The sequence below is a fragment of the Theropithecus gelada genome, chromosome 4 (genome assembly GCF_003255815.1).
Source record: "Theropithecus gelada isolate Dixy chromosome 4, Tgel_1.0, whole genome shotgun sequence".
Lineage (NCBI taxonomy): Eukaryota > Metazoa > Chordata > Mammalia > Primates > Cercopithecidae > Theropithecus > Theropithecus gelada.
Window position 1 is genome coordinate 122,282,207 of NC_037671.1, and position 25,636 is coordinate 122,307,842.

General features: G+C 38.4%; 1 protein-coding gene across 1 annotated transcript in view; it reads left to right on the forward strand.

The window, feature by feature from the left end:
* Positions 1 to 24,226, forward strand: part of WDR27 (WD repeat domain 27) — a 243,624-nt gene extending 219,398 nt beyond the window's left edge. Inside the window, exon 23 of the mRNA XM_025384452.1 lies at positions 23,804 to 24,226. Within this exon, the coding sequence (XP_025240237.1) occupies positions 23,804 to 23,854 (51 nt within the window). The 3' untranslated portion in view covers positions 23,855 to 24,226. The remainder of the gene's footprint in view (positions 1 to 23,803) is intronic.
* Positions 24,227 to 25,636: the final 1,410 nt, after the last annotated feature.

Consider the following 25,636-nt stretch of genomic DNA (forward strand, 5'->3'; position numbering starts at 1 on the left):
TTATTACCAGTTGAATTTCAGAGCTTGTTATTGGTTCAGATTCTTTCTGGTTTAGTCTTGGGAGGATGTATGTGCCCAGGGATTTATCCATTTCTTCTAGATTTTCTAGTTCATATGCTTAGAGGTATTCATAGTAGTCTCTGATGGTTGTTTGTATGTCTGTGGTGTTACTGGCAATATCTCTCATCATTTCTGATTGTGTTTATTTGGATCTTCTCTGTTCTTATCAGTCTAGCTAGCAGTCTAATTAATTTTTTCAAAACACCAACTTCTGGATTTGTTAATCTTTTGAATTTTTTTTGTGTCTCAATCTCCTTCAGTTCAGCTCTGATTTTGGTTATTTCCTGTCTTCTGCTAGATTTAGGGTTGGTTTGCCCTTGCTTCTTTAGTTCCTTTAGTTGTGATGTTCGTTGGTTAATTTGAGATATTTCTACTTTTTGGTGTGGGTGTTTAGTGCTATAAATTTCCCTCTTAATACTGCCTTAGCTTGTGCCAGAGATTCTAGTGTGTTGTATCTTTCTTCTCATTAGTTTTGAAGAACTCCTTGACATCTGCCTTCATTCTATTCTTTACCCAAAAGTCATTCAAGAGCAGGTTGTTTAATTTCTGTCTAATTGTATGGTTTTGAGCAATTTTCTTAGTCTTGATTCCTATTTTTATTGAGCTGTGGTCAGAGAGAGTGGTTGGTATGATTTCAATATTTTGCATTCATTGAGAATTATGTCTGATTGTGTGATTGATTTCTGAGTATGTGACATGTGGTGATGAGAAGAATGTATATTCTGTCTTTTCAGGGTGATGAGTTCTGTAGCTATCAGGTCCCTTTGGTCTAGTGTTGAGTTCAAGTCCTGAGTATCTTTGTTAATTTTCTGCCTTGATGACCTGTCTAATACTGTCAGTGGGGTGTTGAAGTCTCCCACTGTTATTGTGCGAGAGACTAAATCTCTTTGAAGGTCTCTAAGAACTTGCTTTGTGCTCAACATCACTGATTCTAAGAGACATGCAAATCAAAACCATAATGGGATACCATCTCATACCAGTCAGAATGGCAATCATTAAAAATTCAAAAAAAACAGATGTTGTCGAGGTTGTGGAGCATAAAATTAGTTCAACCATTGTGAAAGACAGTGTGGTGATTCCTCACAGACCTAAAGAGAAAATTCCTATTCAACCTAGCAATCCCATTACTTGGTATATACCCAAAGAAATATAAATCATTCTATTATAAAGACTCATGCACATGTATGTTCACTACAGCACTATTTGCAATAGCAAAGACATGGAATCAACATAAATGCATACCAGTAATAGACTGGGTAAAGAAAATGTGGTACATATATACCATGGAATACTATGCAACCATAAAAAAGGATGAGATGATGTCCTTTGCAGGTACATGGGTGGAGCTGGAGGCCACTATCCTTAGTGAACTGATACAGGAACAGAAAACCAAACACTGAATATTCTTACATGTTAGTGGGAGCTAAATGATGAGAACTTGACGGCACATAGAGGGGAACAACAGACACTGGGATGTACTCAACAGTAGGGGGTGGAAGGAGGGAGACAGTCAGGAAAAACAACTAATGGGTACTAGACTTAATACCTGGGTGATAAAATAATCTCTACAACAAACTCCCATGACACAAGTTGTCCTATGTAACAAACCTGCACTTGTAACCCTGAAGTTAAAATAAAAGTTAAAAGAAATGACTTCATGATTGACAGAATGCTGATAAGTAGTTATAAAGCAGCTAATAAGCATATATCATTTTAGATACGTGGTTCAAAATGAGAAATAATAACTTATTAAATTGGATTTTATTTCATTCATTTTTATATCATAAACACATTTTGTTTAATTGTCACCATATAAAATCTAGATGCCTAAATCATTAGAATCTGGATGCTCCTGCCTTGAGTGCATATATATTTCGGACAGTTAAGTTTTTCTTGTTAAATTGAATCCTTTACCATAATTTAATGTCCTTCTTTGTCTTTTTTGATCTTTGTTGGTTTAAAGTCAGTTTTCTGTTTTTTGGCTTTTTAATAATAGCCATTCTGATTGGTATGAGATGGTATATCATTGTAGTTTTGATTTACATTTCCCTGATGATTTCTGATAATGAACATTTCTTTCATTTGTTTATTGGCCACTTGTATGTCTTCTTTTGAGATGTGTCTATTCGTGCCCTTTGCCCATTTTTTAATGAGGTTATTTGTTTTTGCTTCTTGAAATTCCCTATAGATTCTGGGTATTAGGCTCTGTCCAATATGCATAATTTTCATCTGTCAAAAGATTGTCTTTTTGCTCTGTTGAGAGTTTCTTTTGCTGTACAGAAGCTCTTTCATTTAATTAGGTCCCATTTGTCAATTTTTGCTTTTGTTGCAATTGCTTTAGGGGACTGAGCCAAAAATTATTTGCCAAGGACGAAGTTAAGAAGAGTATTTCCTAGGTTGTCTTTCAGGATTTTAATAGTTTGCAGTCTTACATTTAAATATGTAGTCCATTTTGAATTAATTTACATATATGGTGAAAGGAGTCCAGCTTCAATCTTCTGCATATGGCTAGCCAGTTATTCCAACACCATTTATTGAATAGGGAGTCCTTTCCTCATTGCTTGTTTTGTCAGCCTTGCCAAAGATCAGATGGTTTTAGATGTGTGGCTTTCTTTCTGAATTTTCCATTGTGTTGCATTGGTCTATGTGTCTGGTTTTTTTGCTGTTGTTATTGTTGTTGTTTTTTTACCAGTACCATGTTGTTTTAGTTACTGTAGCTCCATCTGGTTTTTAATGATTGTTTTTTAAGATTGCTTTATTGGGGGCACATAAGGTGTGTGATATGGTAAAGAAAAGCCATCTTTTTTTTTTTCTTTGGGCATTTAAATATCTAGAGTTTTAAGAATTAGTTTATGATATAGGCTTATAATTCTTCATAATAAAGTATTACTGTACATATACGCCCCACTTAACCTGAGATACAAGCAACATTATTTTGTTAGTGCCATCTTTTACATGGCTTAAAATGCAAAATCATATTTTATTACTCAACAAGAATTTTTGACATAATTTCTTTTGAATAATCTTTTGCCAGCTTCCATTATCTGCATTACTTTGTCCAACATGTGGTAGTATTTTTTTAAATGAAGGCTTATTGATATATAATTTATATGCAGCAAGATTCATTCTTGTGTTGCATAAGTAAATGAGAATTTATAGCTGAGTCATGATGTGACCTCCACCACAGTCAGGATGAAGAACACCCCCACCCAGAAAGATCTCATGGCCCTGCTTGTAGTCACCTCCAACCCCCAGTCACTGGCTAACCCTGGCTTCACTTCTGTGCCTCCAATCTTGTTATTTCAGGCAGTCATGTAAGTTGGAAAGTGCGGTGTGCACTTAGTATGTGTGTTCCTTCATGAGCATAGTACGTTTGAGATTTGTTTATGTATCAGTAGTTTTTTTTATTGCCAAGTCGTTTTCCATTGCATAGATATGTCACACTTTGTGTATTCATTTGCCGGTGTGTGGATGTTTTGACTGGCTCTAATTTTTATCTATTATGATTGCAGCTGCTAGAAACATTCATGAACAGTTCTTTGAATGAATGCATATTTTTATTGAATAAATACATACAGGATTTCTAGGTCGTGTATTATTTGTATGTTTTACTTTATAAGAAACTGCCAAACAGGCCCGGCACAGTGGCTCACGTCTGTAATCTCATAGGGAGGCCAAGGTGGGTGGATCACTTGAGGCTTGGGGTTCAAGACCAGCCTAGCTAACATGGAGAAACCGTGTCTGTACTAAAAATACAGAAATTAGCTGGTCATGGTAGTGTATGCCTGTTGTCCCATCTGCTTGGGAGGCTGGGGCACAAGAATTGCTTGATCCCAGGAAGCGGAGGTTTCAGTGAGCTGAGATCGCACCACTGCACTCCAGCCTGGTCAACAGAGCCAGACTCTGTCTCAAATTAAAAACAAATTTAAAAAAATTAAGAAACTGCCAAACTGTTTTCCAAGCACCTGTGCAATTATACCTTCCCACCAGAGGGATATATAAGAATTACATTTGTTTTCACAGTGGGAATGGGGTAGGTTTTATTTGAACACCAGCTAATAAAATGCAAAAAGGCAATTATGGGCCCACTTCAGTTATGAACAAAATTGTATAAATCCTAATAAAACAAGAGCCAACTGAATTCAGCTGTGCTCTTAAAATGCATCTTGACTAAGTGGGGTTTACTCCAAACTCAAGGTCAGCTAAGCATCAGAAAATCTAATGACTTGATTCACTACTTTGATACAGTAAGGAGAAGATACTTTCTTATCTCAGTAGATGCTGAAGAAGCATTTGCTTTTGTTACTGTTTAGGATTTAAAATGAAATCTAGCAAAGTAGGAATAAAAAGGAGATTCTTCATCTGAATCTGTTTAGTTGCTATGACAAAGCTTACAGTAAATCTTGTATTTAATGAAATTTTACATGTATTTTCTTATTAAAGAGCATGACAAAGATACAGGTTTTTTTAAAAGACACAAATATCATTTTTACAACTCCTTTTGACACAATACTGGAGATCCTATCCAATATAACAAAGAAAGACAAACGAGTGATGACTGATAGAGACAAAACTTTCATTGTTTGCAGATGATTTGATTAATGTAGCTTGAAAGACCAACAGAATTATTATGCTATTATAACTAACCTAATTCAACAAGGTCACTGCATGCGATATCTAGTTACAACAATAATTACACTAACAATAACTAAGTAAACTTAAAAATAAGATTTCCTTTATAATGGCAACTCATACTTGAAAGTATCTAGGAACTTAACTAAAAAAAATAGCCATGGGGAAAAATTTAAATCTCTAATAAACTGCTTTTGGGGTGATCAAACCCAACACCAGGTCATGGGGGTGACAAAGTCTGGCGGAGTCAAAGGAATGAGAAAAGACAGTTTAAAAGAGAAAGTGGGTCCAGGGGGCCAATGCGAGTATGGAGGCTATGAAGGCCCTGAGCTCTGGAAGCCCAGACTATTTATTGGTGATCAAACAAAGAAGTGGTGAGAATGTGGAGTTGAAAGGGAGCATTGCATTAAGCACATGATTTACAGCTATGATGGTTTAGCATATGCTCTGCTACTTGAGATAATGGAGAGCAGGTTCTTTTAACTCAAGACACAGTCGACCCTGGGAGAGCAAGGAGCAAGGAGCCAGCAAGTCTAGACACATTCCAGAGCCAGGAGCCCTGGTTTCTATCCAAGCCACGAAGGGTTTTATGCCCTGGGCTTAGATTATGGTGCATCAGGATAGCCTCCCACCCTTTAGCACAGAGCTTGGTGTTCCAAAGGCCATGAGGGGTTTTAGACCCTGAACCCCGGACATGTTCCAAAACTCTTTTACATTATGTCAGACGTGCAAGCCCTGCCTCAGCTTCTCTCCCAACACTCAGCTTTTCTCCCAACAACTGCATAGAAGATCTGAGTAGCATTCCATATAATTCCATAGCTTAAGTTACAGCTTAATGTTATAAAAATGTCAATTCTCCATTAATGCATAATTCACTGCAGTTTCCATCAAAATGCCAGTAGAACTCAGTAAACTTATTCCAAAAAATATGTAGGAGAAGAAAGGTCCATAAAAGGTAAAGTCAACTTTATATTTTCCCTATTAGAGAATAAAAAATGCTTTTGAAGACACAGAAATAAAAACATGGAGCAGTGGCTCAAGAACTGCAATTAAGCCAGAGAATTCAGAGGGAGACCCATGTATATTTTCAGGCTTGATACATTTTAAATATGGAAGCACAAAATAATGGGGAAAAGATGGGTTATTTGGTACAATGTTTAGAGAAAAACTGGCTCTCTCCATTGTGAAAGATAAAACTATTTCTATTTAAATATATGATTTAAATATCTCAATTGAAAGGTAAAACTATAAGTAAGTAGAAGAGGCCAGCTGCAATGGCTCACACCTATAATCCTAGAACGTTGGGAGGCTGAGGCGGGTGGATCACCTGAGGTCAGGAGTTTGAGATCAGCCTGGCCAACATGGCAAAAACCTGTCTCTACTAAAAATACAAAAATTAGCCAGATATAGTGGGAGGTGCCTATAATCCCAGCTACTTGGGAGGCTGAGGCATGAGAATTGCCTGAATCCAGGGAGGGTGGAGGTTACAGTGAGCTGAGACTGTGCCACTGCACTCCAGCCTGGGTGAAAGAGCAAAACTGCATTTCAAAATGAATTAATCAATCAATAAGTAGAAGAAAATGTAGGATAATATTTTTGTAAACACTGTGCTTGTGAAAAATTTTTGAAATAAAACTTGAAAAGTATAAAACATGAGACAAAAAAATGTAATGTAGTTACAGAATTATTTTCAATGAAGGACACCATGACAAAGTTGATGGCCAACAACTGACAGTAATGTTTAAAGTGGAGAAAAGAGTAATATATTAAAAAGTGTGTCTTGATTCTTGCTAGACCTCAGAGTCACTCAGGGCCCTCCTCTACACTTGTTGTACCTCACTGAACACTATCTGAAACTGAATTTCTGTGAATGGGGTGGGCACTTTATTTATCAAGAGCAGACTGCCATGTCATATAGATTCAGAATGAAGCCCATTGATTTAGAAAGATTATTGCATGTCCTATATGAGAGATTTGCTAGTAATTTACGTCTAGGTTTATTTTTATCTTTCCTGGAACTCACTTTGTTTCCTTAATAATGATTTTTTTCTTAATTATTTCTTAATTTATTTCTTAATAATTCTGCTCATTATTATTCCCCTTTATCTTTTCTCACTGTTTTTTTAAATTGTAGAATTCCTGCTAAATGAATATTGGGATTAGTCTGTTATCTGAACTCTCTTGCACATTTTTCATCCTCTCAACTCTGAGTTACATTCTCAATGATTTCTTTATATCAGTTTTCCAATTCACTAATTCTCTCTTCAGCTATTTCTTAGCAGGTCTTCACCCATGAATTAAATGTTTACCATCAATGACTTCACTTGCATTTCTATTATAACTAATGTCTTTTTCTTTTACTGTGTTTCTAATAATAAAACAAAATTTATTTAAAGACTACATATTACAGTTATATTGTCTGAAGTTCTTAGTACCTTGTTTCTGCTGTTTATTGTCAACTAACTCTAATTCATGGAGAGATGATCTTCAGCAGACTTTATCCTTAAGGATTGCCTGTGACTTTACCTGAGAATGTAGACCTCCAGGAAGCTCTAGGTTTGCTTCTGTAGGTGCTCCAGGAATATTACTAGGCAACACCATATTTCTTTGTTTTTGTTAGTTTCTTGAGTTGGTTATATTTGAATCACATAGACAGCATAAATTAAAACTGAAAACTTGCATAAGGGAAGCCCTGTGATTACAGATTTACTCTATGGGGATATCCTAATTTCTTTTAGAAAAGATTTGTTCCTTTCCTTCATAGCTTGCCTTTCAGCTTATTGCTTTTCTGGGAAACTTCCATTCGCCACACACAGTTACCATGGGGGCAGCTATGACTGACACCTGGCCCCAGTTGGGCTAAATTTTGAAGCTGAAACAGACAAGCAGAGGCCAAAGTTGAAACCTGATAGCTGAGGAGATCCCGACTTTTTGTTGCTGTTTGTTTTGCTTGCTCATTTTGTTTTCTCTTGCCATGTGGATTACAGAACTGGAGACACATGGTTTCCAAAGAGAAAGAAGTGTAAGGAGAACACCTATCAGTGAATAGACCCTGGTGATGAAACTGAAATGAAGTATTGGTGATTCTTACATCTACGGCTCTGGTTTTCCCCAAACCCCCAAATCTGTTTTTTTCTTTAGCTCCTTTAGACATTCCAATAACCATACAATAAAATATCTTTCTGCTAAACTAGTGCAAGGTGGGTTTCTGTCCCTTGCCACTGAGTTACTCATTCCCTCTAAATTATTACAGCACCTTTTCTTTCTCACTGAAGAGACATTTGGAGAGTTTTCCTTTTTTCTCATTCTTGGTTGTCACCTTGCCCAAGAGACTCTCCTAATGTCTCTATGTCTCTTAAAAAGTCTCTTTAAAAATAACTCATTGCCCATTTTCTGCAGCCCCATTTTCCATAAAATAAAGCTCACAACTAGTCAATTGAGTCCTGCAGGCAACCAACCCTGAGCCTCCTTACCTTTTGTCAGTCTTCAGTCTCCAAGTGCACTTGCCTCTGGGGATGAGCTGATATGGACAGAGAGCTGGGTCAAGTGGCACGTCTTCTGTTTACGTGGACAGAGACTGGACATTAAGAGATCTGGTTCCTAGCCAAATTCGAAGTGTATTCACGTGAATAAGTCCTAATATGTTTATCTGCTGGACTTTGTTGCTTTTTCTTCATTGCCATTTTCTTTTTCTTAATGGTTCAAGCATTTGGAAATAGAAGTGCCACAGCTACCTGAAAAGTATTTTTATGTTGTTTCAAGAGCTGTCCTAGGCAAGTTATTAATGTTCCAATATGTCATTAGTATGAAATTTGTAGCAGTGTTTTGCAGACTGAGTTATTTAAAACAGATAAGCCTCACTTAAAAAAAGTCTAGAATGTGTGTGGCTTAACATTGTTGTCTCTGATATAATCCAGTTAAGGAGAAATTTTAAATTTGACATGTCTATGAGGGTAAATTTATTTTGGGACTTTTAAATAAATGCAGTTTCACTCCAACATGAAATCAGATATGTTTTTTAGCCTTGAAATAATTAATTTCTCCCTCCAGAATAATGTGCTCATTCAGGCCAAACTCTGCTCTATAAATACTAGTTTATTACTCATAGGAATAAGAGTAAGTTGTATACTCAGTCTGAAAATTTCACATTTTTTTCTTTCTTATCTATATCTATCATTTAAATCATAACATTTACGTAGTGCTTTCTGTGTGTCTGGTATTGTGATAAATGCTTTATATAAACTAATTCAATCCTTACAATTTTTAGATGGGTAATATTATTACCCCAATAATTGTCCTAAACTGAGGTAAAGAGAATTTAAGTAACTTCCCTCAAATCATGTAGCAAATGTATGGGAGAACCAAAGTTTGACTCTAGGACCTGTGTTGGTAATCACTGCAAAAAAACTAGAGAAAATATTTTAAAATTTTAACTAAGTAATAAAAGGTCTAGATGCTACTCTGTGCTTCTTCTAATGGCTCTGCAAGTCTTCTCTAACATAGGAGATTTTATGTGTATATGTGTCTAGCAGACTCAGGCCTTTGCCAGTGTGAAATAAGCCCAAAAAAGTCCTGTTATTGTTATTTCTTTTTTTTTTAATGTTTGATTCACTTAATCAATTATGAAAGCAAAGCTCTATCAATGTCATTCTAAAAATGATCAGTCTAGGAAGCTACTGATAGATTGATCATCTAAAAATCTTCAGCCTAGGAAGCTACTGATAGATTGGTAATCTAAAAATGATCAGCCTGGGAAGCAACTGATAGATTGATCATCCAAAAATGATCAACTTAGGAAGCTACTGATGGATTAATAGTACATGATCTGCTATGGGCTGAATGATGGTGTCCCCTCAAATTTCATGTGTTAGAACCTAATACCCAATGTGATAGTATTAAAAGATGATTAAGTCATGAGGTCTCCACCCTCATGAGTGGGAATAACACCTTCTAAGTGAGGTTGGAGGGCATGCTCCTGCCCCTCCTGCCATGTGAGGAAGCAGCAAGATGCACCATCTTGGAAGCAAAGAGCAGCCCTCACCAGACACCAAATCTGCTGGTGCCGTGATCTTGGACTTCCCAACCTCCAGAACTGAGCAATACATTTCTGTTTTTATAGATTACTCAGTCTAAGGTATTTTTTATAGCAGCCCAGATGGACTAAGACATCACCTAAGATATTATTGGGACACCTTAAAACTAGCAATGTCTTACAAAAGAAAAAATGTGACAGTTTTGGAGAGGCCAAGGTAGTCAGGGAATACTTACTCTAATAAGTTAAGAGGCTAGAACATTTGTCATACAACTGTGGTTCTTTTCTATGGACACCTGTTTTCAGATGACATAGTATTCAAGCCATGGACATTTTAAAACTTGCCTCATTAGCCTTTAGAATGGAAATAATTTTATTCCCTTTTCCTTTTTCTTAATGGTTTTAAAATCAAACTCATGAAAATGACTCCTACCTCATTTTAATTTTAAAAAATAAAATCTACTACTCTTTGAGGACAAAAAAAAACCCTGGCATCTCTGAAATGAAGTATTCCCAATTCTTGTGTAATTAAGAAGTTTGGAACCAACCTGAGGCCTTGTGGGAGATGACTATTGGCTGTGAACAAGCGTGCAGACTCATGGGTCAGGATAAAGACTGAGATTTGCAGCTATGGCTCTAGCTCTGTATTCTTAGACCTGATGCTGATTTATTACTTTGGTGCAAAAGTAATTGCAGGTTTTGCCACTGCAGTGACAAAAACCACAGTTACTTTTGTACCAACTTAATATGACTAGAACTGCACCGAGAAGGCTCTGTAGTCAGCCTCGGACTCAACTAGCTAGCTTCTAAATTTAGATGTTACTGAGAAACATAGTAAATGGAAAAGCCACTATCAACCACCTGCAAGAGCGAAAGCCCCATGTGGCTGCACTTAGTGGGTCTGAGGTGCTGGCAGAGGTATAAAGAGAACTCATTTCCCCTGTCTGAGTTCAGAGGCTGATTAGGGTTAAATACAGGAGTCAGACAGAATGAGAGCAGAATGCCACCTTTATTATTTAAAAAGCCTATAAAGCCACATCTTGTGCTATGGATCACATTGCATGCTCCTTTCCCCCAAAATATTTATGTTGATGTTCTAGCCCCTGACATCACTATATTTGGAGATAGGGCTTTTGGGAGGTGATTAAGGTTAAAAGAGTTCATAGAGGTGAGGTCCTAATCTGACAGAATTGTTGGCTTTGTAAGAAGAGGAAGAAAGATCTCTCTTCTGTCTGTCTCTCTCTCTCCCCACTCACGTGTAAACTGATAGAAGGTCACGTGAGGACACAGTGAGAAGGCAACCATGCAAGCCCTCACCAGAATGTGGCCATCCTGGCAGCCAGGTCTCAGACTTCTAGCTCCAGAACTGAAAATGATAATTTATATTTTTCGAGTCTGCTAGTATATGGTATTTTGTTACAGCAGCTTGAACTAAGACAGATTTTAGTAACAGGAAGTAGAGTGCTGCTGCTGTAACAAATACTTACAAATGTGGAAGTGGCATTGAAAGAGTGATGGATAGAGTCTGGGGGAGTTGTGATGTGCATGCTGGAGATGCAAACAATAATAGTGACTCTGTTGAGGGTTCTGAAAGGAAACAGGAGAGCTGGAGAGAAAGCTTCTGTCTTCTGAGAGGGAACATAAATAATTATGAACAGAATGTGGGTAAAAACAGGAATGTTAGAGGCCATCTGGTGGGGTCTCAAATGGAAGTGAAAATAATGTTACTGAAAATTGGAGGAAAGATGGTCTGTGTTATAAAGGAACAAAGAAATTGGCTGAATTGTATTCTAGTATTTTGTGCAAAGTAGGACTAGTGAGCAGTGGAATTGGATATTTAGCTGAGGAGATTTCTGAGCAAACAATTGAAGGAATGGCATGGTTCCTCCTGATTGCTTATAGTAAAATGAAGATTTAGAAAATTATTAGTCTATCAATATGGCAAAAAAAAAAAGGAAAGCTTGTTCTAAAAAGACCACTAAGGGTGTGGCTAAAAAAAATTTGTTGAAGAGATTATGGGTGTAACTCATGGACTTAATCAACTATCTTGGCAGATACTGGGAATAGAGATGGGATTATACCAATGGAGACATTGCCAGTGTAAACTAATGGGAACAGAGAAAGAGGAGGAACAGAATGAAGGAAACCTGTCAGGTGCCTTGGAGTCTATAAAATAGGACTATAGGGCTCTTTGGCTGTAAATGTGCACTATTTCTCAAGAAAAGGGAATGATCCTGAAGATGATTCAGCAGTGAGCAGGGCTGCCACTCCCACCACAGGCCCATCAGGGAGCGCAAGTTCCCATTTGGTTTCACAGGGTACAGCTTGTCTGGCTTTGGTGGGTCAGAAATGCCCCTGCTCAGTGCCTTGGGAGGGACCACTCTCCAAGTCGTGGAGATGCTGCTGCCACCCCAGTGGGCCTGAAGGCAGGGCATGAAGCTGAGAGGGTTGTTCTCTAACCTTAAAATTAAATGGAGTTTGCCTTGCTAGGTTTTGGGCTTGCTTGGGACCTGTCACCCCTTCCTTCTTTCCCATTTCTCCCTTTTGGGATGGGAATGTCTATGCTATGCTTGTCCTACCATTGTAATTTGGAAAAATATAACTTTCGTTTTCAAAGGTTAACAGATAGAGCTTTAGATGAGACTTTGGACTTTTAGACTTTAGAGTTGATGCTGGAAGGAGTTAAGACTTTTGTGTCTGTTTGGATGGAATGAATATATTTTACATGTAAGAAGAATATGAGTGTACAGGGGCCAAGGGCAGAATGTTATGAAGCACTTGTATTTCCCCAAAATTTATATGTGGAAGGCCCAACCCCCAATACGACTGGGTTTGGATATAGGCCTTTTAGGAGGAAATTAGGTTACATGAGGTCATAAGGGTGGAGTCCTAATTCTATAAGATTGGAGACATTATAAAAGAAGAAGAAAGAGAGAGCTTTCTGTCTACATGTGCCAAGGGAAGTCCATATGAGCACAAAGTCAGAAGGTAGCCTTCCACAAGCCAGCAAGAGAGCCCTCACCAGAACTCAACCAAGTTGACAAGTTGATCTTGGATTTCCAAGCCTACAGAACTGTGAGAATTAAAAATCTGTGTTTAGGCCCCTCATCTATGTTATTTTGTTATAGCAGCCTGAGCAGACTGAGATATCTGGCAAAAGAGCTTGCTAACATTCTCCTGAATTTACCCTCAAAATGCAGATCCTGCCCCACCAAAGTTAATATTTAGTTGACAGCTGATATGGTTTTGCTGTGTCCCCACCCAAATCTCATCTTGAACTGTAGTTCCCATAATCCCTATATGTCATGGGAGGGACCTGGTGGCAGGTAATTGGATCATGGTGGTGGTTACCTCCATGCTGTTCTCATGCTAACAAGTAGGTTTTCACAAAATCTGATGGTTTTATAAGGGAATTTCCCCCTTTTTCTCAGCAATTCTCCTCCTGCCATCATGTGAAGAAGGACATGTTTGCTTTCCCTTCTGCCATGATCATAAGTTTCCTGAGGCATCCCCAGCACTGCAGAACTGTGAGTCAGGTAAACCCCTTTGGGTATCTTTACAGCAACTTTGAAACTGGGTAACAGGCAGAGGTTGGAAGAGTTTGGAGGGCTCAGAAGGAGACAGGAAGATGTGGGAAAGTTTGGAACTTCCTAGAAACTTGTTGAATGGCTTTGACCAAAACGCTGATAGTGAAATGGATAATGAAGTTCAGGGTGACATGGTCTCAGATGGAGATGAGAAACTTTTTGTGAACTGGAATAAAGGTCCCTCTTGTTATGCTTTAGCAAAGAGACTGGCAGCATTTTGCCTATGCCCTAGAGATCTATGGAACTTTGAACTTGAGAGAGATGATTTAGGGTATCTGGCGGAAGAAGTTTCTAAGCAGCAAAGTGTTCAAGATTTGACTTGGGTGCTCTTAAAAGCGTTAAGTTTTATGTATTCATGAAGATATGGTTTGGAATTGGAACTTATGTTTAAAAGGGAAGCAGAGCACAAAAGTTCAGAAAATTCACAGCCTGACAATGTGATAGAAAACATAAACATATTTTCTGAGGAGAAATTCAAACTGGCTGCAGAAATTTACATAAGTAATGAGGAGCTAAATGTTAATCATCAAGACAATGGGGAAAGTGTCTTCAGGGCACGTCAGAGGTCTTCATGGCAGTGCCTCCCATCACAGGCCCAGAGGCCTAGGAGGAAAAAGCGGGTTTATGGGTTGGTCCCAGGGCTTTGCTGCTTTCTGCAGTCTCAGGATTTGGTGCTCTGCATCCCAGCTGTGGCTAAAAGGGGCCAAGATATAGCTCAGGCCATTGCTTAAGTGGGTGCAAACCCCAAGCCTTGGCAGTTTACACATGGTGTTGGGTCTGCAGATGCACAGAAGTCAAGAACTGAGATTTGGGAACCTCCACCTTGATTTCAGAGGTGGTATGGAAACAGCTGAATGTCCAGGCAGAAGTTTGCTGCAGGATTGGAGCCCTCATGGAGAAACCCTGCTATGGAAGTACAGAAGGGAAAAGTGGGTTTGGAGCCCCCACACAGAGTCCCCACTGGAGCATTGCCTAGTGGAGCTGTGAGAAGAGGGCCACCCTCTTCCAGACCCCAGAATGGTAGATCCACCAACAACTTGCACTGCAGACACTCAGTGCCAGCCCATGAAAGCAGCTGGGAGGGAGGCTGTACCTTGCAAAGCCACAGGGATGGAGCTATGCAAGTTCATGGGAGCGCACCTCTTAATAAGCATGACTGGGATGTGAGACATGGAGTCAAATGAGATGATTCTGGAGCTTTAAGATTTGGCTGCCCCACTGGATTTTGGACTTATCTGGGGCCTGTAGCCCCTTTGTTTTGGCCAATTTCTCCCATTTGGAATGGGTATTTACCCAATGTCTTTACTCCCATTGTGTCTGGGAAGTAACTAACTTGCTTTTGATTTTACAGTCTCATAGGTCAAAGGGACTTGCTTTGTCTCAGATGAGACTTTGGACTTGGATTTTTGGGTTAATGCTGGAATGAGTTAAGATTTTGGGGGACTGTTGGAAAAGAATGATTGTGTTTCGAAATGTGAAGACATGAGATTTCAGAGGCGCTGGGCCGAATAATTTGGTTTGGTTTGTCTCCACCTAAATCTCATCTTGAATTGTAATCCTCATAATCCCCATGTGTCTAGGGAAAGACCTGGTGGGAGGTGATTGGATCATGGGGGTGGTTGCCCCCATGCTGTTTGATATGGTTTGGCTGTGTCCCCACCCAAATCTCATCTCGAATATTAGTTCCCATAATCCCCACAGGTTGTGGGAGAGACCCAGTGGGAGGTAATTGAATCATGGGGGCAGTTACCCTCATTGTGTTCTCATGATAATGAGTGAATTCTCATGAGATCTGATGGTTTTATGATGGGTTTTTCCCCCTTTGCTCAGTACTTCTCCTTTTCACTGACATGTGAAGAAGGACATGTTTGCTTACCCTTCCACCATGATTGTAAGTTTCCTGTGGTCTCCCCAGCCCTGTGGAAATCTGAGTCAATTAAACTTCTTTCCTTTATAAATTACCCAGTCTTGGGCAGTTCTTTACAGCAGCGTGAAAACAGACTAATACCACAACATATAAAAGAGCTGACCTTATTAAGCTGACTCCCTCCAAAAAAAGTGGGAGGATGGGCATGCCTCATTTTTTATCCTAGTCAATATATTGGGTGAGCCATCTCTGCTTTCCTGGACAGGACTGGGGCAAGAGACCCATGTTCTGGGCCCCTCTCCACCTGAAACCCCATTACAAATAATAGTAAGAAGCTAAAGAAATATATTTTTCCCAATTTTTTATTGTGGTAAAATACACATGAAATTCATCATCTTAACTATTCTTATGTCTGTAGTGAGTGTTAAATATATTCATCACATTCTGCAGCCACCACCACTATCCCTCTCCACAATTCTGTCTTGTAAGCCTGAAACTTCATGCCCATTAAGTAATAATTCCCCATCCCCCTCCTCAGTCCCTGGCAACAACCATTCTACTTTCTGTCTCCCTGATTTTGACTACTTAGGTACCTCACATTCATCTTTTTGTGACTGCTTTATTTCACTTTGCATATTGTCCTCAAGGTTCATCTATATTGTAGCCTGTGCCAGACTTTCCTTCATTTTTACGACTGAATAATATGCCATTGTATGGTCCTCACTTTGCTGATCTATTTATCCATTGATGGATGCTTGGATTGCCTCCATGTTTTAGCTGTTGTTAAGAATGCTGCTATAAACATAGGTGTAAAAATGTCTCTTAGAGGTCCTACTTTCAGTTCTTCTGCATATATCTCCAGAGATTAAATTGCTGGATAATATGATAATTTTGTTTTTAATTTTTTGAAAAAAATTCATACTGTTTTTCATAGCAGCTGCACCATTTTATATTCCCACTGACAATGAACAAAGGTTTAACTTTCTCCACATCTTCACCAACACTTGTTAGTTTGTTTTTTTAATAGTCATATCCTAATGAGTGTGAGATGGCATCGCCTTGTAGTTTTGATTTGCATTTTCCAAATGATTAGTAATGTTGAGCATCTTTCTTTCTTTTTTTTTTGAGATAGAGTTTTGCTCTTGTTTTCCAGGCTGGAGCGCAATGGTGCAATCTCAGCTCACTACAACCTCCACCTCCCAGGTTCAAGTGATTCTCCTGCCTCAGCCTCTCAAGTAGCTGGGATTACAGGCATGCACCACCACGCCCAGCTAATTTTGTATTTTTAGTAGAGACAGGGTTTCACCATGTTGATCAGGCTGGTCTTGAACTCCTGACCTCAGGTGATCTGCCTGTGTTGGCCTCCCAAAGTGCTGGGATTACAGGCATGGGCCACCACACCTAGCCGAGCATCTTTTCATGTGCTTCTTGGACATTTGTATATCTTCTTTGGAGAAATGTCTATTCAAGTCTCTTGTCCATTGTTTAAATTAGGCTGTTTGATTTTGTTGTTTAGTTTTAGGGCTCCTCTATCTATCCTGGATGTTAATCCTTTGTCAGACATCCCTTGTTAGAAGTGGAGACTGGGCTCTTACCAGACACCAAATTTACTTCTTGTCAGGTAGATGATTTGCAAATACTTTCTTTAATTCTGTGGATGCTATTTTACTCTTTTGATAGTACATTTTTATGCACAAATTTAAAAAATTTTGTACTTGTCTATTTTTTCTCTGATTGCCTGCGCCTGTGGTGTCATATCCAGTAAATCATTGCCAGCCATAATTCTAGAAGCTTTTTGTCTATTTTATTCTAAAGTTTTATTATTTTGGACCTCACATTTCATTTTTGATGCATTTTGAGGTATTTTTCTCTGTGCTGTAAGGAAAGGATCCAGCTTCATTGTTTTTGCATATGGATGTCTATTTTTCCCAGAACCATTTGTTGTAAAGGTTGTCTTTTCTCCATTGAATGGTCTTGGCGCCCTTCTCAAAAATCATTTGACCCATATATGTGAAAGTTTACCTTTGGACCTTCTATTCTATCCCATTTGTCTACAGGTCAATCTTTATGCCAGTGACATCTTGTTTTGATTATTGAAGATATGTATTAATAATAAGTTTTGAAATCAGAAAGTGTGAATCCTCCAGTTTTGTTCTTCCTTTTTAAGATAGTTTTTACTATTCAGAGTTTCATGTGAATTTTAAAGTGAGTTGTTCTACTTCTTTAAAAAAATGTCATTGGGATTTTGATAGGGATCATATTGAATCTGTAGATCACACTGTAGGTAATATAGACTTTTTAGTAATATTAAGTATTCCAATTTATGAACATGGGAAATGTTTTAATTAATTTATGTCTTCTTTAGTTTCTTTCAACAATGTTTTGTAGTTTTCATTGTACAATTTAATTTCATCGCCTTGGTTAATTTCTAAGTATTTTATTATTTTGATGCTATTTTTAAATGGAATTGTTTTAATAATTTCCTTTTTAGAGTTTCAGATTGCTCATTGTTAGTTTATAGAAATGCAACTGAATTTTGCATGTTGACTTTATATCTTGCTATTTTGCTGATTTTATTAATTCTAACAGGTTTTTGTGAGTGGAATGTGTAGGGTTTTCTATCAGATCGTATAATCTGTGAACGTAAATCATTTTATTTCCTTTTCAATTTGGGTGCTTTTAATTTATTTTGCATGCCCAAATTCTCTGGCTTGAACTTTGATACCATTGTAAATATAAATGATGAAAGCAAGCATCCTTGCCTTGTTCCTGATCTTAGAGGAAAAGCTTTTAGTCTTTCACCATTGAGTATAATGACTTTCATATGTGATGCTATGGTTTGAATGTCTGTCTCCTCCAAAACTTACATTAAAATATAATTGTGATTTTTAACAGTATTAAGAGGGGACCTTTAAGAAGTGCCTAGCTTATGAGAGCTTCATTCTTATGGGTGAGAAGGGTGACTGATATCAAAGGGCACGTTTGACATCCCCCTCCGCCCTTTTGGCTATTCCACTCTTCTTCCATGTAAGGAATAGTGTTCCTCCTCTTTGGAAGGTTGTAGTTTTCAAGATGCCATCTTAGAAATGGAAACTGGGCTCTTAGTGGATACCAAGTTGCTGGCACCTTGATCTTGGAATTCCTGGCCTCCAGAATGATGAGACATACGTTGGTTTTTTTGTTTGTTTGTTTGTAAGTTATCCTGTCTGGTAGTCTTTTATAGCAGCACAAAATGAAGTAATGTATACAGCTTTTATTGTGTTGATGTAGCTTCCTTCTATTCTTAGTTTGTTAGGGGTTTTTTAAATTATGAAAATGTGTTAAATTTGTCAAATGCCTTTTCTGCATAAATTGAGATGATCATGTGGGTTTTGTATCATTAATTTTATTAATGACACTTATTCCATTGATCAATATTTGTTGAACCATCTTTGGATTCCAGAAATAAATTCCAATTTGTCTTGACACATAATCATTTTAATATGCTGCTGAATTCCATTTGCTAGTATTTTGTTGAGGATTTGTACATCAGTGTTCATAAGGAATATGGGTCTCTTTTCTTGTGGAATCTTATTTGGCCTTGGTATTGGGGGAATGAGATAGGAAGTGTTTCTTTCTCCTCAGTTTTTTTGTAAAAGTTTCAGAAAATTTGATATTAATTCTTCCTCAGATATTTGTCAGAATTCACTGGCAAAGTCATCGAGTCTAGGATCTTTCTTTCTCTTTCTTTCTTTCTTTCTTTCTTTCTTTCTTTCTTTCTTTCTTTCTTTCTTTCTTTCTTTCTTTTTCTTTCTCTCTTTTTTTCTCTCGTTCTCTCTCTCTCTCTCTCTGTTTCTTTCTTTCTCTCTTTATTTCATTCTTTCTTTTTCGAGACTCTCTCTCTCTGTTGCCCAGGCTGGAGTGCAGTGGCACAATCTCAGCTTACTGCAGCCTCCACCTCCCAGGTTCAAGTGATTCTTTTGCCTCAGCCTCTTGAGTAGCTGGGATTACAGGCACCCGCCACCACACCGGCTAATTTTTATATTTTTAGTAGAGATGGGGTTTCACCATGTTGGCCAGGTTGGTCTCCAACTCCTGACCTCAGGTGATCTGACTGCCTTGGCCTCCCAAAGTGCTGGGCTTACAGGTGTAAGCCACCGTGACCAGCCTAAGATTTTTCTTTATCAGGAGATATTTTTGGTTACTGATTCAATCTCCTTACAAGTTATAGGTGTATTCAAATTTTAGATAATTTTTTGTGATTCAGTCTTGGTAAGTTTTGTGATTCTGGGAATTTGTACATTTTATCTAGGATATCCAATATGTTGGCATACAATTGTTAACAGTACTTTCTTATAATCATTTTATTTCTGAAGAATTAGTAGTAAGGTCCACAACTTTCATTTCTGATTTGAGTAATTAATTACTCACTTATAAATAAGACTCACTTATTTATTTTTCTTAGTCCATATAGTTAGAGGTTTCTCAATTTCATTTTTCTTTTCAATGAATCATGTTTTTTTTGTTTCCTTGTTTTTCTCTGTTTTTCTTTTCTCCATTTTGTTGATTTTTGCTCTAATCTTTCTTATTTACTTCCTCTGCTAGCTTTGTGATATGCTTGTTGTTCTTTCTCTAGTTTACAAAGTTGTAAAGTTAGGTTGCTGATTTGAGCTGTTTTTTTTTTTTTTTTTTTTTTTAAATGTAAGCATTTATAGCTATAAATTTCCCCCTTAGCATTACTCTTGCTGTGTCACAGATTTTTTGCATGGTATGTTATTTTTATTCATCTCTAAGTATTTTCTGATTTTTCTTATTATTTCTTCTTTGATCCCTTGGTTGTTTGAGTGTGTCATTTAATTTCCACAATTTTTGACTTTTCAAGTTTAACTTATATTATCAATTTCTAAATTCATCCTGTATGGTCAGAGAAGATACCGTGTATGATGTTTATCTTTTTAAATCTATTGAGATTTAATTTGTGGCTTAACATATGGTCTATTTTGGGAAAATGTCCCATGTGCACTTGAGAAGAATATGTATGCTGTTCTTGTTTGGTAAAGTGTTTATCAGATCTAGTTGGTTTATCGTGTTGTGTAAATTCTCTATATCCTTACCTCTCTTCTGTCTGGTTGTCCTATCCATTATTAAAAGAGGAGTATTGAGACCTCCAGCTATTATTGTAAAACTGTTTATTTCTTCCTTAAATTCTACTAGTTTCTTCTTCATATATTTTGATGGTCTGTTATTAGGTCTGTAAATGTTTATAATATTTATATTTCTTTGTATTATACCTTTTATTAATATATAATGTCCTTTTTTGTTTCTTTTAGCCTTTTTGACTTAAAGCTTTTTTTTTTTTCTGTTATTAGTGTATCTACCCCGGCTTTCTTTTGATCACCATTCCATTCAAAAGGAATGCATATGACAGCATATGCAATTGACACTTGAACAACATGGGTTCAAACTGTGCAGGTCTGCTTGTATGTGGATTTCTTTAACCAATGCAAATAAAAATTTCGGTATTTATAGGATGTAAAACTCGCATATATGGAAGGCCAAGTTTTTGTATATGCAGACTTTACAGGGCCAACTATGGGACTTGAGTATGTGCAAATTTTATTTTATATGGGAGTTCCTGGAACTAATACCCCAGGTATACTGAGGGGCAGTGTAGTTGAATTATGTGTTTTTAATACATTCTGTCAATCTGCCTTCTCGTTGGACAATTTAATCCATTTACATTTAAACTAATTACTGACAATGGGGGACTTACTACTGTCATCTTTCTGTTTGTTTTTGATATACCTTATAGTTTTTTGTCCCTTATTTTCTGCATTACGGCCCTCTCTTCTGTTAAGCAAATTTTTTAGGTAAATGCTTCAGTTTCTTTCTCAATTTCTTTTGTGTATATTGTATAGCTGTTTTCTCTGTGGCTACCATGGGAATTACATGTAGCATTCTAAAGTTATAACACTCTAATTTGAATTTATACCAGTGAATTTCAATAACACAAAAAATTCTGTTTCTTTACATCTCTGTCCCCACCCCTGTCAGTTGTTGATATTACAAAATACATTTTTACATATTTTGTTCTCCAAAACATAAAGTGGTGATTATTTTAAATGCATTAATGTCTTAAATTATTTAGAAAATAAAATGTGAGGTTACAAACCAAAGTTATGATAATATTAGCTTTTAGACTAATAGTTTTTTTAAAATGTATTAGTCTTTTAAATCATGTGGAAAACAAAAAGTGGAGTTATACAGTGTTGCTATAATAATACTAGCTTTTATAACTGCCCATGTACTTACCTTTATTAAGATCTTTATTTTTTCATACAACTTCAAATTCCTGTCTAGGTTCCTTTTATTTCACCTTGTGGGGCTCCCGTACACATTTCTGGCAGGGCAGGTCTAGTGATAACAAACTTCCTCAGGCTCATTTATCTGGGAATGTCTTAATTTTTCCCTTACTTTTGAAGGGCACCTTTGCTGGTATAGGATTCTTGGTTGAGAATTTTTTGGGGCTTTGTTTGAGTTTTATTTTAGCCCAGGGAATAAGGCCATTGCCTTGTGGTCTGCAAAGTTTATTATGAGAAATCTGCTGATAATCTCAGAGAACCCTTTGTGTGTAATAAGATTTTTCTCTTGCTCCTTCCAGAATTCTCTCTTTGCCTTTGGCCTTTGAAAGTTTGATGATGATGTGTCTCAGCGTGGGACTTTTTCAGTTCTTCTTAGTTGGAATTTATTGAACTTCTTGGATATACATTTATAGCCATTTTATAAAATCAAATTAGGGAGTTTTCAACTGTTATTTCTTCTCCTGCAATGCATAAGTTGGTCCCCTTGAGGGTGTCCCACAGGCCCTTTAGGCTCTGTTCACTTTTTTCAGTTCTTTTTTTTCTTTCTGTGCCTCAGACTTGATAGTTTTCTATTTTTTCTTCACCTGCTCAAACTTGCCTTTGAATTCCTCTAGTAAATACTTTATTTCAATTATTTTATATTTTAGCTCCTAAGTTTTTTGTTTCATTTTAGGTTCTCTGTCTCTTTATTGATATTTCCATTTTGTTCATACATAATTTTCCTCACTTTATCCACATCTCTCTTTAATTATTTGAGTAATTAAAAACAATTGTTTTACAGTCTTTGTGCTGTAGATATGCCATCAGAGTCCTTTCTGAGACAATTTCTATTACTTTGTTTATCTTTTTTTTTTTGAATAGGCCATACTTTGCTATTTCTTTGAATGCCTTGCTATCTTTTATTGAAAACTTGACAATTGAATCTAGTATTGTGGTAATTCTGAAGTAAAGTTCTCCCCCTTTCCCTGGGTTTCATTTTTTTGTCATTGTTCTGTTTATTGTTTCTGTTTATTTTGATTTTTGCAGCTTGACTCTGTGCCAAGGACCAGCCTCAGCTGTAAACTTCACATCTTCTTAGTTCTTTTTTTGAGCCTTTCCTGTGGCATGCACAGTCACTTTCTTTTGTTTTCTTTTCTTTTGTTTTTCTTTTTTTTTTCTTTTTGAGACAGGGTCTCACTCTGTCACCCAGGCTAAAATGCAGTGGCATGATCTTGGCTCACTGCAACCTCCACCTCCTGGGTTCACGTGACTCTCATGCCTTAGCCTCCTAAGCAGCTGGGATTACAGGTGCCTGCCACAAGACACAGCTAATTTTTGTGTTTTTAGTAGAGATGGGGTTTCACCACATTAGTCAGGCTGGTCTCGAACTCCTGACCTCAAGTGATCCACCCACCTTGGCCTCTACAGTTACTTTCTAATTTTTCCCAAGTACATAGTTGTTTTTGAATGTCTCATTTTTTACTGTCTGGCTCCTATAAGGGGAAGAGAGAAAATTGAAGGAAGGATCAAGGGCGCCGACTCCTTCAATGCCCTGGAAGTTGCTTCTCCTGGAGGAAAGAGGCTTGTAGCCATGTGGGAAGGGTAACAATGGCTGCCCTCCTATTTGCACCCTCTATAAGAAGAAGCATCCATCGCTGATCAGAGCAGAGATCCCTGATATTTGGAGGATGGGTGCTTTCTGCCCATCCTGGGTTCTGCAGGCCCTGTGCAGATCGCTTTTGAAAGGTGTGCCTGGGGGTAGGGGTCAGGGAGGGGGAGCTGCTAATGTGCCAGAATCTGAAGTTGACAAAAATTAACCAAGTTTATAGTTCAAGTCTTCCTCTGGAAGTTGTGAGCCTTCAACAGACTCCATAAATTAAAAGTACTGGAAGTGCGTACATCCAAGTTTGCCAGTACGGTTGCTATCTGGGTGGGGTGGATTCCTGGCACCTCCTCCTCCTCCTCCATCAGGAGTGCTCTCCTGCAGCCTGCGTCTCAGCTCTGCCTGGAAGGAGGCATGTGGGTGCCAACCAGGATGTTCCATGCCCTTTTGTGCACAATAGACGGATCGGCTCTGACAAGGGCACCTAAAATTATTAAAACAGCAGTGAAATGTAGTTTGAATTAATTAAGTGTCAGCATAATATCTGTTGTATATATAGATTCTACTATGTTAATGTATTTTACTTGATGTTCCAGAACATTACAAGTAAGGAAAATAACACACTTTTGGCTTATTTTCTTATAGAGTTATCAATTAATAAAAGGCAACTGGAATTACACGGTATTTTATTTTCAATTACAGCTCGCCACAGCTACCTTGGATGGTAAACTCCAGCTCTTTCTAGCTGAGTAATCACTGACCTGTGAGCTGGGCCCAGGAATGCTACTAGGAACAACTTAAAAACAAGAAGTAGTGGTTCATCCATCACCAGGCCAGAAGCAGCAACTGTTTTTCATACTTTGAGACTTGCTTCAGATTTCCCCTTTATGCAAGCTCCTTCCCCCTGTGTGTGCCATGTCATAGTTTTACGTCTTTCTGCTCCTTAAAAGGGATCCTCCTCATTGGGAAAATGGAAGTGGCGTCCAGTACTCCTGCATAGAATTTGATAAAGTTGAAACAGAATATCCTTCAATAAAACATAATACAGTATTTGTTTGATAATTAGAGTTAGAAGAAAAAAGAGAGAATTTCTTTTGGGCAGTGAAAATAAAGGAGTAAACAGTCCTAACTGGCTGTGGTCTTCTGATTAGTCAGCCCATGGCTCCACATGGTGAGTGTGGCCTCTGCCCATGGGTTCTGTGGGTGAACGTGGCCTCTGCCCATGGCTCTGCGTAGTGAGTGTGGCCTCTTCCCATGGGTTCTGCGTGGTGAGCGTGGCCTCTTCCTGTGGGTTCTGTGTGGTGAACGTGGCCTCTGCTCGTGGGTTCTGCATGGTGAGCATGGCCTCTGACTGTGGATTCTGCTTGGTGAGTGTGGCCTCTCCCTGTGGATTCCGCATGGTGAGCATGGCCTCTGACTGTGGATTCTGCTTGGTGAGTGTGGCCTCTGTCTGTGGGTTCCGCATGATGAGTGTGGCCTCTCTCTGTGGATTCCGCATGATGAGTGTGGCCTCTCCCTGTGGATTCCGCATGGTGAGCATGGCCTCTGACTGTGGGTTCTGCTTGGTGAGTGTGGCCTCTGCCTGTGGATTCCGCATGGTGAGCATGGTCTCTGATGGTGGGTTCTGCTTGGTGAGTGTGGCCTCTGTCTGTGGGTTCTGCATAATGAGCGTGGCCTCTGACCGTGAGTTCTGTGTGGTAAGCGTGGCCTCTGCCTGTGGGTTCTGCATGGTGAGCATGGGCTCTGTCTGTGGGTTCTGTGTGGTGAGTGTGGGCTCTGTCCGTGGGTTCTGTGTGGTGAGTGTGGGCTCTGCCCATGGGTTCTGTGTGGTGAGTGTGGCCTCCGCCCATGGGTTCTGCGTGGTGAGCATGGTCTCTGTCCCAGGACCTTTGTCTCTGTGCACAACATGGCTTCTGGGCCCTCCTCCCACAGTTGATGATTGAACAACCGAGGCAGGGCTCCACAGGCTGCCTGGACATGTTCATCAGCGATAAATAGCTGTCCTGGGAATTAAATCTGCATATATTGGACTCCTAAGATCCCAGGACCCCATGGTTATAGGATCCTAGAAGAGTGAGGTTGCTTCCAAGTCAATTCAAGATTCCAGAAAACCTCAGCAGCCTGTGATGCCCCATGTGAGGACCCCTGGGACCAGCCAGGAATGCCCTGATCTAGAGTGGTCTCTTTTATCTGTGAAGCCAGGGAGCTGGGGGCTTTCATCCCCCCCAGAGCTTCACCGGCCACCACTTGTCTCTATTTTCACAAGAGATGCAGTGTGCTGTGTTGACTTCCTGGGATCCTTATTGGAACTTTCACACATTGACCATAAATGTGCATGCATTTTTCTTTTCTTGTAACATTTTTGAGAAGCAAAATTTTAAAATAACTCATTTTTATTTTTCCAATACTTAGAGTTACCCAAACATTTAAAAATATATTGTTTCCCCTTTGTTAAAATGAAATTTATTTAAAACTAGTTAAAAATAGATAAATAAAGCAGATGTAGGGCAAGAAAGCCAGTCTTATTTAATATTC